This window comes from Argentina anserina, chromosome 6 (genome assembly GCF_933775445.1).
Source record: "Argentina anserina chromosome 6, drPotAnse1.1, whole genome shotgun sequence".
Lineage (NCBI taxonomy): Eukaryota > Viridiplantae > Streptophyta > Magnoliopsida > Rosales > Rosaceae > Argentina > Argentina anserina.
Window position 1 is genome coordinate 34566473 of NC_065877.1, and position 15642 is coordinate 34582114.

A 15642-nucleotide genomic window follows, 5' to 3' on the forward strand; every position below is an offset into this window, starting at 1 on the left:
ATGGCAATTTTGCAATCACTTTTGTTAGTAGTAGCCAAGACTTCTCGTGCTGATGTCATGTGCTCATGGCCGGTTCCAGCATTCTTTGTTGTTGGTAAGATGCTAGCCTATATTACTAAAAAAAAAAAAAAAAGATGCTAGCCTATATGTACTTATGTGTTCTATGTGACAACCTTATATATGGTTCTGTAAATATATATATGGCTTTTAAACTAGAAGCAAAACATCTTGAACAGTAAGCAGAAACAGGCCCTTGTGTATGAAAATAGGATTTTTCTTGGGACGTAGGTGTTGGTACATCAAACCAGTCACCATGCCTTCGGTTTGTTAATTCATGAAATTGATCTCCACTATTGTTAAACTAGAAATTTGATCAACTTTCAGATATAGCTAGCTTTGAAGTGTTTGAAATAAAATCTATGTTTGAAATACGATAGAGAAGTGAATATGTAATTAGGGGGTCAAGCATAAATGTGGTGTATCATTTTGTTGAAGAGCCAATCTTTTCTCTCTCTCTACCTTCTTGGACTTCCGGACTTCAATACCCGTTCTTGTGACTGAAATATTCTGGTACCATCTTCATTGTTGCGTCGCCTTTTCCCCTCTTATTATTGCCTCCAGTTTCTTTCAGTTTCCGGAGACTCAGATCGTCAGATGTAGATAACACAAAGAAAGTTAGAATGGTTAATATATCTCAATTCGATCTTGATCTAATAATAAAGTCAAGAGATTTGAAGGCAGGCATTGCAACACTTCATCGTCATTAAAAGTTTTAACGGACAATGTAATTTAGTATCTCACAGCACAAAATGTGCTTAATGCTCATACTGCCCGTACAACCGATCAAACATGTCACGATCCCGAAATTTCAAGTATGAAATTCGAATTCGAAGTCATGAAAAACTCTAAAACAATCTCAATAAATCGAAATCAATTCAACGTCACAGTAGATCATTACTGAGTTCATGGTACAACTCAGTCAATTTGATTATTACAAACCAAATTTATAATTCAAACATTATATCAAATGGAAATGTAAAAATCCTCTCAAGATAAAATAAAACAACTTCAAAATCTTCAGAGTTGTCCGTCGATTCCGCTAATCCACACTTGCGGAACTATCCCCTACACCATCGAATAGGTGCACCGGGATTGTAAACACAAACTCGGTAAGCTTTGCAGCTCGTATGAGTAAAACAACAATATAACTCACATATAAATACATAAGAAAATACATAAAGCATGTAATCATAAATGCACTCATGAGTCATTAGACGGCCCATCTGGTTGTCCAATAATATCTTAGAATATATGTGCTCATGAGAAATCGGGCAACCCCTTTGTTTACTCAAATACATTTATAATACGGGTACTCATGAGCGTTGGTACGCCTCTGTTACCCCTCATGTTAGTACGCCGCCCGACATTGGGCAACCACTTGCTACCCAATATCCAAAATATGGGTACTTATAAGCCAGTAACCCATCTGTTACCTCTCATGCCAGTACCCTGGCAGACAGACTAGAGCTCTAGCTATATCATAACTGTCGCTCGGCCAAGGCTAGGTTCCGACATGCCAACACGTCCAAAGACAGGTCCACAGACCACAAAAACGTTTTAACATAACTCAAGTTAAAAACCACGTACAACAATCATCACATATTATTATACAAATCCAAGAAACATGCTCAAATAAGTAAATATCAACACTATAATGAACTCATTCGCAAATGGAAATTATGACAGTATATATTATAGTAAACCATATATATGTACCTATTTTACCAATTATACACATACACAATCCACTATATCATATACATATCATAGTTCTTTCTTTTTAATTAAGCGTAATTATGAATCTCCACAAGGGTAGATTCGTCACTGTGAGATTTTACTCACCTTATAATATTGAGCGTAATTTCCATGATTCTGCAAGTGAATCTTTTACTTATTGTGTCGATCACCTATAATAAATAAGAAGTGAATTTAGAAGCGTTACGTAAAACCTTAAATGCCGAAACAATAATAATGTTTTACTGTTCAGCAATTTCTGGTTTTTACGAAATTACTATTCATGTATTACTATTTAAATATGGACTATCTACATATTACTTTTCATATATGTACTATTTACGTATTAATGTACACCAATGTACTATACATAGTAAATACTGTCAATAAATACAAATAACTGATTTACCCTTCAGAAATTACTTTTACAATTACTGTACGTAAATTATATTTATATTTACTAGTACGTAATTTATTTTTACATTTAATGTACGTAAAATAATTATATATTCATCGTACGTAAAATAATTTTACAAAAATTTACTGTTTTCAAAATTTACTGTTCATGCGCCGTCGCACGTGGCGGCACGTGCGGTACACGCGCCACCTCAGGCGGCTACGCGTGGCACTCACGCGCCTCCCCACAGTGGCGTGCGTGGACCTCACGCGCCGCTCGAACCGGCGCGCGTGGCTTGCCCACCGCCGCCCATAACCTCTCATTTCCTTCCCCTCTTCCTCTCCACGGCTCAAGGCCACCTCCTACCCTCCTCACGCTCCCTCACGCGCCGCCTAAGGCGGTGGTATTCTCTCCTCCTCCTCCTCCGATCCTCCACCAAATCGCCACAAAATCAACAACAATTCATTACAATCAATCAAATCGACTAACCCTTACCTAATTCAAGCCGTGGAACTACCGGAGAGTCGCCGGAGGAGCTTGAGCTGCCGACGGAGTCGAGTTTGAGCAGAGGCGAGGCAACGCGCGAATTCGATCTCCAATCTTGTCGCATGCAGCACCGGGGGTGAGGATCGGCGTCGGGATACTATCCTCTGCACGCTTGAGTCGCCAGAGATGAGGATTTGGACGGCGTTGAGTTAAAGATCGATGAAGGAGCTTCGGCGTGGCGAACGGCGGCGAGGGAGGACACGTCCTGCTCGGGGTTTGTCGCGGAGGGCCGTGCGAAGCTCTTGAGACCGGCCATGCGAGCCACGGCGGCCCAGGGGAGGAGATCGCCGGCGAGGAGTTTCTGAGGGAGATAGAGGGGTCGGGGAGAGAGAGAGAAGAGGGAGGCGGGTGCGAGAGAAGGGGTTTTCGAAAATGGAAACCCTAACTCTCAAATTTTCCTTTTTATACCCATTTCTAAAATCGGAAGCTAACTTTCGTCGTTAATAACTTTCGTGTACGACTTCCGATTAGGACGCGTGACGTGTCCACGAACTCGTATTGACGAGCTCTACAACTTTCGTGAAGGAAGTTTTTGGAAACGAGCGACAAAGTAAAAGTCAACTCCCGCGTCACGGAAAAATAACTTTTTTCCAATTAGATTTTCTGACGACGGTTTCGTTTTAGATTTTACGACGTCGCGAAGCGAAACAATTGCGGTTTAATAAATTTACACACTCATTAAAGTCTAAGAATTCAAATAATTTGATTCCGAAAAATCGGGTCATTACAAAACACCTTGTACCTGTTGTGCTGGTTGGGTTTTTGTTGTTGTAAGATATGTCTGACCATTATATTGAGCAATCGATCTCAGAGTAGTGTCTGATCATGAGTACTACTGCAATAATTTAGAGGTTTACAAATTACAAGACAGTCGTTAGTCTCTATTAATTTCGTCCAATGAAACATAGGTTATTGCTTTTCATGAAACCGTGCGTGAGCGTACATGGTTAAGGTGCCTGATTATATATACATATTAGAGGTATGTGCGTGGTTTGTGAATTGTGATCATTCACGGATAAACCTACATACATTTATGAGGGTAATAGCATGTTTGAGCAAATGATTGAAGGCTACGTTAACGGCGACAACACCAAACATACTTCGCTGCCTCTTAAAATCAGCAATAACAGAAGGTTACGTTATAGATTAATTCATGTTAATTCTGAGGGTAATACTAAGTCGATTCTTCTATAATCCATATTAGCATCAGTAATGGTAAACTTATATCCCAAAACGGGCGTCTTTGCCTTCCCCATACTGCTTCATGGGGGATCGTTAGTTTGTTTTGTCCCCCAAAGTTTTTGTTACTCGCATAAGGAGGACTGGAGGAGTGTTGCTTAGTCAATCCTCTAATCTAGTTAAATAATGAAGACTCATTCTCCTAGAGTTGCGAGTTCATGATAGATTATAATTCCTAATCTTATCAGATTATGTACTTATACGGCTATGCTTTTAAATAAAAGCCCCTCAATATTATAGTACAGATACAAAATTAAGTCCGCCTGGTCTGTGTTGTGGTAACACATCACACAAGGGAGGATGAAACGGACGCGCGGGGGCAAATTAATCAATTTATCAGCCACCGTATTACACCAATCACCGACTGCTGATCAAAGAAACATGGGGTCGGGGTAATGTGGTTAAGCGAATGCGGAGTGATAATTATTTCGACGAAGATATAGTTACAGTGTAACGTCCTCAAAATTTCGAGTATAAAAACTCAAAATTTCAAAGTCGTTAAATACCAAACAATCTCGATGAAATCGAAATCATTTAAAATGCCACAACGGATCATCTCTGAGTTCAAAATACAACTCAGTCAAACCGATTATTACAACCAAATTATAATTCAACATTATAACAAATAGAAATGTATAATCCTCACAACAACCTCACAAGATAGTCACACAAAATCCTCACATAAGCTGGAGATAAATAACTTCAAGTCCTCTGAGTGGTCCGTCAATTCCCGCTAATCCACACCTGCGGAGTTATCCACTACACCATCGAATTGGTGCACCGGGATTGTAAACACAAACCCGGTAAGCTTTACAGCTCGTATGAGTAAAATGAAAATATATAACTCGCATATCAATATATACGAAAATTCACAAATCAAACAAATATAAATGCACTCATGAGTCAGTGGACGGCTCATCTGGTTGTCCCAAAGAAATATGAAATAAAACGCTCATGAGAAATTAAGTAACCCTTCTAGTTACCCAAATGCATTTATATTACGGGTACCAAGAACGCTGGTACACATCTGTTACCCCTCTCGTAATACACCGCCGACGTTGGATAGCCACCCGCTACCCAACATCCAGAACAATCTGAGTACCCATGAGCAGATAACCACCCGTTACCTTACATGCAGTACTAAGGCAGACAGACTAGAGCTCTAACTGTATCGTAACTTTCGCCCGGCCAAAGGCTAGGTTCCGACTTGCCAAACACGTACAATAATCTCACATCATATTGTACCAATCACGTCCGAAGACAAATCAACATTTTAACAATCTCAATGTTAAAAATCACGTACAATAATCTCACATCATATTGTACCAAAAATCATGTCCGAAGACAAATCAACATTTTAACAATCTCAATGTTAAAATCACGTACAATAATGTCACATCATATTGTACCAAAAATCATGTCCGAAGACAAATCAACATTTTAACAAACTCAATGTTAAAATCACGTACAATAATCTCACATCATATTGTACAAATCAAAATCACATACTCGATATTTAAATCTCGTCATCGAAATGACATAAATCACGATAAAATCATAACAGTATATTATATAGCAAACTATATATATATATATACATATTTACCATTTATACAATATATATAATCCATTATATCGTATACATGTCATATTTCATAAACACATCCGAAGACAAAACTCGTCCGAAGACAAAACTCGTCCGAAGACAAAACATTTTAACAAACTCATGTTAAAACCACGTACAATAATCACACCTCATATTGTACAAAAATCACATCACATGCTAAACATTTAATTCTCGTCATTCGAAACGACCAATTCCAATGAATTCATAACAGTATATAATATAGCAAACTATATATATATGTACTTATTACCATTTATACGATATATACGTAATCCACTATATTGTATACGTGTCGTAATTCAATATTAAAAACTCTTGCAAAAATCTTGGAATCACCGCAAGGGTAGATTCGTAAATAAGTGAGATTTTACTCACATTCTTTCCTGCGTGCAACTTCCACGACCCTGAAAGTAATTTCCTCACTCGTTTCGTCAGTCACCTAATAGCACGATAAATGCTTAGAAAATGATACTTAAAATATCAGGTGACGAGTTCAGCAGAGCTAAATGTTGTTCATAAAACATTGTTCACGGAACACTGTTCATGTTTACTAAACCACTGTTCACAGTTACTGTTTTTACCAAAACACTGTTCAAAGTTACTGTTTTACTATGACACTGTTCACATTTACTGTTACAGATCACTATTCACAGTTACTGTTACAAATCACTATTCATGCTGAGTTACTATTCATTCGGTGTTACTGTTCATCGACCGCCACCAATCATCACCAAATTTCACCACCACAACCTAAACAACATTTCCAACAACTTCCTAGTTGACACCAAGGTCTAAATCCGAGTCTAAACAGTCCAAACAACGAAGAACATGAAATCGGCACTATTCACAAACCCTAGAAATTGAAATTTTGATTCGGGTACTTACACTTCGATTTGGCTCGATTCCTTTTGTGGGAATGTTGCTGGGACTGAGACAAGCAAAACCCCCCAAGAATCTTGAGCCATGGTGGCCGGAGGAGGCGGCGCCGCCACAGCAGTAACTTCCGGCGGTTGTTACACCGTGTGTGGTTGTCGCCGGAGTGCAAGGCGTAGCCCAAAAGATGGAGCTCGTCGAGCCCGTCAGTTTGATAGGTGGCACGACACGAGGCGACATCGGATGGTGGAGAAATCGGCCGGAGAAGGTTTTTTGGGTCGGGTGAACAGTACCCGAGCTCGGGTGTACAGTACCCTGATCTGATTTTTAGAAAAAATCTGATTTTCTGATTTTTAATCTCCTCTCCTTCCTTTTATACTATTTCCAAAATCGGAAACGAACTTCCGACGTTAATAACTTTTGCATCCGACGTCCGATTCGAACGCATGACGTGTCCACGAATTCGTATCGATGAGCTCTACGACTTTCGTGAAGGAAGTTTTTGCAACCGAGCGACGGAATAAAAGTCGATCTATACATTGCGGTAACGTTACGGTTTCTAATTAAACGATCCGAGAACGTTTCCGTTTTTGTTTTGAAATGTCGCAAACCTCCAATTGTCGTCTTGAATTAATTTCACAAGTTTAACACTTAAAAAAATACTCGACATTTAGTTTCTAAAAATTCGGGTTATTACATACAGAGATACTGGCAAGACTTCCAGTGAAATCTATAGTGCGATTCCGGTGCGTGTGCAAATCATGGCGCGCTATAATTGCCTCTTCGCACTTCGTCAAGAAACAGTTGAGCTACGTCGAGAATGGAACAACCAACAGCAACTTTAGGCTCCTGTTTTTACAGAATCCTCCTCAATCTATAGACTACGAAGCACTGAAGAAGGTTTGGAATGCAAGCAGAGATATCCAGTTTCCGGTAAATATTCCTTCTTTCTATTGTCCGCATGCTCCAATAATTAGGGTTTCGGGTGCATGCAATGGGTTGGTTTGTTTTGAATTCCAAAACGTCGGGATTTTCCTGTGTAACCCCTGCACCGGAGCCTCCGAGGTGCTACCAAATCCTCCTACTGAGTGCGATTCTTTAGATTTTTATGGGTTTGGTTACGACTCCAGAACTGATGATTACAAGGTAATAAGAGGACGTAGCACCTGGGAAAGTGTTGACGTGTTTGCGCTGAAATCAGGCTCGTGGAGAACTATACCGGGTCTTGATTGTGCCGGAGCTGAGGGTATGGGGTGCTTGTTTAATGGAGCTCTACATTGGATTATGCATGAATCTAGAATTGTGTCCTTCTCTGTGGCGGAGGAGAAGTTTGAGGTAGTTCCTTTGCTGCATGATGATTTTGATGGTGTATTAGTCTATAAAGATCGCCTGTGTGTGTATGAGATTTTGGATGGCGCCCCATGTTTTGTATCAGTATGGTCGATGGAGGAGTATGGGGTCAAGGAATCCTGGACGGAAGTTATACACTATACCTTACAGAAGTCAGGAAGAGAGGAGTATACACCCCTGTGCATTTTGCAGAGTGGTGATATTTTGCTGCATAGGATTCTGTATGACCATGATTATTTTTATGATGATCAGGATAATCCTGCGGATGCTGATGAGTTTGATAATCCTGCTGAACCTGATCCTGCTCCTGATGAGCAAGATAATAATGATGATGCTGATGAGTTTGATTATCCTGCTGCTCCTGAAGAGATTGATAAACCTGTTGATCCTGATGTGTTTGATTATCCTAAACCTGATTATCCTGATCCTGATTCATTTGATGATCCTCATGTGTTTGGTGAGCCGTTTGATGATATTGATCCGTATGATGATGATATTGATCCGTATCGTGACTGTTATCAACAACTTATGCCTGATGATCCTGATGAGATTGAAGATCAGTATGAGGAACTTGATGTGCGGTATAATCAACAAATGTGGGAGAAGAAAAGCTTATTTGTATTAGTTGATCAAACCACCGCAAATTGGGTTTTGGAGGTCGACTTGCCGGGTTTTGGAGCTGCCATTTACAGGGAGACTTTAGTTTCACCACTAACTGCGGCAGGCGGCATTTAGTTAAAAGTTGATTTCAACCATTTTCTAGAAAGATTGATAAATTGTGTCTTCCCTTGGAAATGTGATGATGGAAAGATATATACTGCAAGCTATAACACAAGGAAATAATTGACCTATCAGAATCCAGTGGAATTTGAACCGCTCTCTTATCTTGTACCTTCTTGCACTTGAACTTCCCATGTATGCTAGTTAAATATTGCTTGAGAATATCTTGCTCCTCATCATGATCTCCTCCCCACTTCCTCTTCTTGCCTCCATTCTCTTTCTTTTTCTGCAAAAGTAGATGATATGTATGTAGAATTGTAGATCACGGTCACGTCGACCAACTAAGATAAAATTTATAAGCAAAGGTTATTTATTTAATCAGGCCAAATAGGCATACTTTTCTATCAAATAGCTCTGTTGTGCCATAATTTACTGGCCTATTCATTTTCTAGAAGGGAAAGTTCTTTCAAGTTAGTCACTGAATATAGAATATTTTCATAGTCAATGCCCAATTGGGGATGTAGCTCAAATGGTAGAGCGCTCGCTTTGCATCTCCACGGCTCCACCAACCCTTTTCGCCTTGTTTGCTTTCTTTTTTAGGCCAAGAGAACTCGAAAATTCTTCTAGCTTGTAACTTAGGAATCAGTAGATAATTAGAAGTTTATGTATATCTTTTGCCATAATTTGTCAGAATAATATAATGGTCACCTTAAACTGCAGTTACTACTTCAAAGAAGTACAGTGTACAAGACAGAAATGAGTCATATTGATTCTAAACAAAGATCGCTACATTTCCTGATACAATCCATCAATGGAGTCCTTGGTAGCGACCCAATTCACACTTGAGTAAACCAAGTGCTTAACATATTCATTGTTTCAAATGCTTAACTAAACCACATTCTTGAGTTTCTCCCTCTTGAATTCATCATAGTCTTCTAGCAATCTGGCATTTGATGTCGAATCCACCATTGCTGTCTTAACCAGCTATCCATAAGAAAACAACAGAGATTTTTAGAGAGTCAATGTCAATTGGCTTGAAATGATTACTTTTCTTTTCTACATCAAAAACATCTGCAATTTCAGGAACTGGAAGTACTAACCGCTTCTGTAAGGCCTTGCATAACACTCTGAGGAACCCAACCAAGCAGAGGTGATACAATAAAGCTCAAGTTCATGTCAAACTGGCCTTTAAGCCTGCTTTGTGTCCCTTGCTTTCTATCAGGATAGATGGTTCCTTTGAGGGAGAGGCTCAAGTCACCTGGCTGGTACTCCTCAGAGATCCCTCCAAGTTCCCATCTTGTCTAGGGAGAAAAGGACACAGGAAAACATGTGACACATATAGTGAGTGAATCGAATTCTACGAGAAGTATTTGACAATTTTCTTACGAGTTCAAGCTCAATAATCTTTGGTATGTGATGAGGAACATGAGGAGGGTAGTCTTTCCCCATGGATTTGTATCTTAACTTGATGTAGAATGCAAAGTAGAAAGACATGAACAAGAGTTGCATGGTTGGCAATTGAATCCTCCACTCTTTCTGCATACATCAATTTGATCAGTATGAATGTTATTCATCCGTAATCACTCAAAAGCAGATCAAATTTAAAAGCATAGTAAATGAAATAATTCGAAAAGACCATTAGTCACCTTGTGAAGTTTCAGATCCTGTGCGTCTGGAAAGAGTGCTTTAATAACCCTTTTTTGATCCTCCATGTACTGATCAAATGTAACCTGCAAGCTAAAGTAGCATCACTCACCATTTACTGCTTTAATAAGAGAGACAGAGATGAATATATTTACCTCAAGGGACTCATACAGAGGTGCATCAGAAGTCGAACTGAGGTTCACGGTAAAAGGCTTATTGTGATCCTTCTTTGGCTCTTGTTTTGAATTCAATACCGCTTTCGCATAATGGCAACGTCTGTCCTTCATCTTGACCTTCAATTTCTCCGAGCAAAAAGGCAAACCTCTGCCTAGAATGAACGAGGGTTGGCATAGAGTAACTGCCTCAACCATTGTCATTTCAACAAAAGTGCATTGTAGAGTTCTTCTACACTTCTAACACGATTAATGTTTATACCACAGTTCTGCAGAGTTGCAGCTACGAGTCAACAAAATCCAATACCAGTCTAGTAGTGACCAAGACGCAAGTAAAAGGAAGTTGCAAGCTCTCCTACATGTCATCAACCATATGCAACCTGTGTACTCAGATTCAGCATTGTAAACGCAAGTTCTACTAACCATATCTAACTGCGTGCTTTGAATGAGCATGTTGAACTATTAAACGTGTGCGCTACTGTCGAGCTGAAAAGCCAGTGGTGACTGGTGAAAACTAAAACATAGTCATCGCTGTTTTGTTTTGTTACGCTGAATCTTACATAGTTTCCCACCCACCTCCACTAGTTGAGGGCTAAATATGTGCCAAAACTGAACGCAATCAGCTTATAATATACGAAGCAATTGAGGAACAGAAATCACAATACACAAGTTTAACAGTTGGACCTTAATTCGTCTGAACATAAATCACATTCAGCGAGCTGTGTCGATATACTACATTACTATCTCATAAAGCCGAAAATCAATCTTGCTGCAACATTAATCTGATTTAGCCAAATCAAAACTTTAAAGTTCTGCAACATACATGCACTTACTTACTTCAGCTAGGAAGCTTACATTAACATACACCAGGAGATACCTTCCGTATCTTCGCAAAGCAAAATTCGAGACAGTAACTGTGTGCTTTTTTATTCACTCACCCTAGGATGATATCGAAATATTCTCTTATCATTCGTTGGAGTCTTCCCCATGTCATTCTGATTTCCAATTCTATGCAGAATATGGTATTCTTAGGGCCATTCTCTGAGCAAGCCAAGGCCTTTGGGGGTCAGGGTCGATGTAAGAATGTTTGAGGAACTGGTCTGATTCCTCATCCACCAGTTCTCTAGCCCATGTCACTCGCTTTGATGGGCAACTACCCGGTCCAAAACACCTGCAATTTTGATTCAATAATGCAAGCCTTATCAAACTTCTGGTCCTCACTTGAAAAGAAATGATTCAACAAATACAATAACCACTGGTTCAACATGTTTTCTACATCCAACATCACATATCGTACTTTCTTTGTCAAGGGCATAATATTATCTTCCATCAAAAGAAAGCACAAACACATTTCACTAATACTGGTACAGTGGTACCGAAAAAGGAAACAACAAAATATTTACATTAAATGTATATACTTATATGCTTTGTTTTGTGTTATGTACAGGCCAACCATCTAAATTAATACTGAGGTGATAGTGCATATGGTCTCTCCCCAATTACTCAACTACATTACTAAACAAGCTAGTCTATTGTGCAGAATTCTTCAGTTAGATATAATTTTGATCATATGTTTGATAATGTCACACCTGTATTTGGCTCAGACCCAGAGGGGATGGAAGGAAAAGCTAATGAGACGTTTATTTATGGGAAGGCTTTCTGGAGTTGTAGTACTACGCAATGGAAAACACAATATACCTGTATTCGTAAAAGCACGCACTTCTTTCATTCTCTGTTTTGCCCCAATTATTCCAGCCTACGTGTTTGATGCATGCATCCATATATGTATATGCAAAGACCACTCTTCCAAAAGGTCCCCACGGGCGTCCTAGAAATGCATATTGACTACCCCCATTTCCGGTGATTACACATCTGCACCAATTCAACAGATAGTCCATCAATAAAGAACATAGAAAACACAAAAATGAAAAAGCAAACACCAGACAGTCAACTCAGTTCTGCATTTTTGCTATTTTTCTTTGATATTACTTTGCATTCGCTTCTCATGTTGCAGTACAACTCAATTGCTTTAAATCACTGAACCTAACTCAATTTCTTCTCCAAACATCATGTGGGTTTTAAAAGCATCTCTCAAGTTCGCAAGTCCTATTTGAAACAGAAGGAATGCCAACATTCACAGATTCAATCACTTGGGAAAGAAACAACAAAATAAACGCCTAGTGACTGGATACCTTAGAAATACATATCCTGTTGTTTCCTGGGATGATTTCCTGCTTTGTGCAGTTATGTAACCTGCTGACTTGCAGTGGATATGACAGTGCTCCAAAAGAGCTGTGCTATTACCGAAAATAAAGTCTACACTTCCTTCAATATAACAATCTTTCAAATACTGCTTTCCATAATGCAAGTACAGCGTATCCTGTATTGAAATGGACAAAAATATATATATCATCCATTGGAGTGATTACTCCTCTTACTATTCATAGATGAAAGAGACTATGGCAAGCAAGTAGACTACAAATGCAAATATCTAGGTAGCCATCGTAAACCAGAAATGGCATATGCAAGGATCCAGCAGGAAAAATACTAATAGATAACTCAAATAATGAATCTACTCCCATCCCCATAATAAGATAAACCAGAAAATTGAATAAGACAGGCCAAGATGAACAACAGCATCAGCTGCAATTGATACAAAAGTGTTCCATGAAAGGCTATGATCAATCAATTACTATGAAACCATGAGTTTACCTGCCATCCAAGGAATCTGCAGTTATAGAACGCACAACGATCAGCCGTTACTCTAATTGCCACAGCTTGGCCTGAACCCTACCAAATGTAAACAAAGAAAATCTTATATGCAATCCTGGTGTTGTTATGACATATTACAGCCTCAATTATCACATTTTCTCAATTTCTATCCATTTGGACAAATACAATCCGGGTGTTGTTAGATTCTGATTATGTCAAACACATTAAAAACCTTTTTCTGCCTACAAAACCAATCAGTATAAAAAGAAGTAAACATAGCTCTCTTCTTTCTCAATCATGTTCATTATCTCACATCATTACTCTTCTCTCCTAACTAAAAATTCAAAACACTCTTCGAGCAAATGAACAACTACCAATAGACTCAAATCTACAACATGGTTATGATCGAACCACAAGCTCAACATATCACACCACTAAAATAAAGAAACACCAATCAAAAGATGCATTATTGAATCAAAATGAAACCAAGAACTGAGCTTTAACCTCAGGAGAAGAGTTCTCAAAAGTGATATTCTCAGCAATAAAGTCCTCCCCTTCCACAATTGCACTCCCACATCCAAAAGTCCCAGTCCCAATCACCCTAGAACCCTGCAACGCAAAAACCAAACACACTCAGCCACAACACGTGTCAGAAACCCAGGTCGGCAGCACCGACAACTCACTGCCTCACCTGGTGGTGCTCGATTTTGGTGGCCGTGTTGTTCCACGTCAGCACAGTCTCCTCCGGGCGCAGACCCGCGAGAGTGATGAGGTTCTTGGTCTTGGGAACATACACCGGCTGCCGGTAGGTGCCGGGAGATATACGGATCACAGTGCGACACGTGTTGCAGAGAGGCACGGCGTCGATGGCCTCCTGTACGGTGAGGTAGTCACCGGAGCCGTCCTGTGACACGGTAATGGACACATAGGCCGACATTTCGAGGGGGTTAATGAGAGAGAATACGATGATGTGGGTTAGATTGTTTTGTAAGTGAGTTTCTATTTCTATAAATAGAAGGGTTGGACTTGAAGGACTGTCTTGACTTGCATGTTTAGAGTTTCGGGGCGATGGAATCGATAGCGGAGATAAAACGCAGAGAAGATAGACCTGACAGAGACATTTCCAGATGAGTAATAAAAGTCATGGTCCTTTGGATTCTTACTCTCCATATTCACTTTCATTTTTTTTTCTTTTTTCAAAATGTTCGTAATATCTATGCTATTAACACACCATGTTCAACACAAATAGATTTAAATATAAAGATAAGAAGAATTTTTTTAAAATTGAGTTATTTTATTTTTAACCCTTAAATTTACATAAATTCAATGGTCAGTAACTAACCGTGTGAACGAGACTAATTAACACAAAGAGGTTTTACATAAATTCAATGTTGTATCATTTCAATTCAAAGAGGTGTGCTAATAATAAGAAAAAGTGTTAATAACATCACCCTACAATTATCGTCTAAAAAAATGAAAATTTAGACCGACATGTTATGTAATAACGTTAATACATTCAAGACTTTGTCTATAAATAATAACGTCTCCACATGTGAATCTCAATTTAAGAAAGAAAATAATTAATGACCAAACGCAAATTCCGCAAGTGTTGTATTCGTCAACGCTACCATCTCTCATGAAAAAAAAAACTTAAAAGAGCACATCTCACATTTTGATATTTTCGTCAAATTTTGTGTTTTTTTTTTGTATCATCTTATCTTTGTAGTTATAATTGATGACGCGTTATTACTCATACTATTCAACAAATCATGACGGGGCAGACGGCTTCGATGCTTATGATCCAACACCGTATGAAGGAGGATACGACATGGGTTTGATTTACGGACGTCCTCTGCCACCGTCGGAGGAGATATGCTATCATCACTCGGCATCTCTTGCAAAGGATAACAACTACGACCCGCCAAAGTTCGAGTCGTCTGAGCCGAAGGCGTACGATGAGAATAAGTTGAAATCAGAATACAAAAGCTACAACAAACGATCACACGAGACACAATTTGAAGAGTCGGATTTGACACAAGATCAAGAACAACCAAAACCGCAAGAAAAACAAGAGAAGTCGAACGCATCTAACGAGGAGGAAGAGCCTACTCTCGCCGGTGAAGGAGGCTATGGTCGCAAGAAAGTAAGAACTGGGTTTGATTCACTTACGTTAATTATTTGTAACGAATAATATATAGACTGAAGGATTTAATCTGACGAATGTGTAATAATCGACAGACAAGCTCAAGATGGTGGCGGTCGGGGTCGTGTTGTAGCAGCAGCGGCGCAATTCAATGACGGAAGTCTGCCTAAATGTCCCCGGCCGGTGTTTATTTATGACAATTGTTGTATTCGTCTTGTTCGTTACAAGTTCATATACTGATATATCATATAGTCATATACACTTGTCTCATTTTTTGTTACACTCATTGTTACAAGGCATCATATATATCTTCCTAAGTTAAGGTCAGGAACTACAGTTCCATTGTCGAGGAACATTTGGTGAATTGTTTGAATAGCTAGCTTTTGTCCCATATCCCATTTTGATGTTTCAATTACAAACTTAT

General features: G+C 39.1%; 3 protein-coding genes and 1 pseudogene across 3 annotated transcripts; 1 reads left to right on the plus strand and 3 right to left on the minus strand.

Moving 5' to 3' along the window:
• On the plus strand, positions 1 to 8561 carry LOC126797394 (F-box/kelch-repeat protein At3g06240-like; annotated as a pseudogene).
• Positions 4549 to 6776, minus strand: LOC126801020 (uncharacterized). Its single transcript, XM_050528467.1, has 3 exons — positions 6489 to 6776; positions 5979 to 6042; positions 4549 to 4735 (listed from the first exon to the last, which is right to left on the minus strand). Exons 1-3 carry the CDS (start codon positions 6714 to 6716, stop codon positions 4710 to 4712), a joined length of 318 nt encoding a protein of 105 aa, XP_050384424.1. The 5' UTR covers positions 6717 to 6776; the 3' UTR covers positions 4549 to 4709.
• Positions 8562 to 9434: 873 nt separating the features above from the next.
• Positions 9435 to 10561, minus strand: LOC126797395 (uncharacterized). The gene is made up of 5 exons (XM_050524031.1): positions 10346 to 10561; positions 10193 to 10276; positions 9933 to 10082; positions 9647 to 9847; positions 9435 to 9530 (listed from the first exon to the last, which is right to left on the minus strand). Exons 1-5 carry the CDS (start codon positions 10559 to 10561, stop codon positions 9435 to 9437), a joined length of 747 nt encoding a protein of 248 aa, XP_050379988.1.
• Positions 10562 to 11029: 468 nt separating this feature from the next.
• On the minus strand, positions 11030 to 14072 carry LOC126799244 (pectinesterase 31). The gene is made up of 6 exons (XM_050526406.1): positions 13767 to 14072; positions 13580 to 13684; positions 13076 to 13153; positions 12556 to 12743; positions 12062 to 12235; positions 11030 to 11534 (listed from the first exon to the last, which is right to left on the minus strand). The coding sequence occupies exons 1-6, from the start codon at positions 14010 to 14012 to the stop codon at positions 11372 to 11374; spliced, it is 954 nt and encodes a 317-aa protein (XP_050382363.1). The 5' UTR covers positions 14013 to 14072; the 3' UTR covers positions 11030 to 11371.
• Positions 14073 to 15642: the final 1570 nt, after the last annotated feature.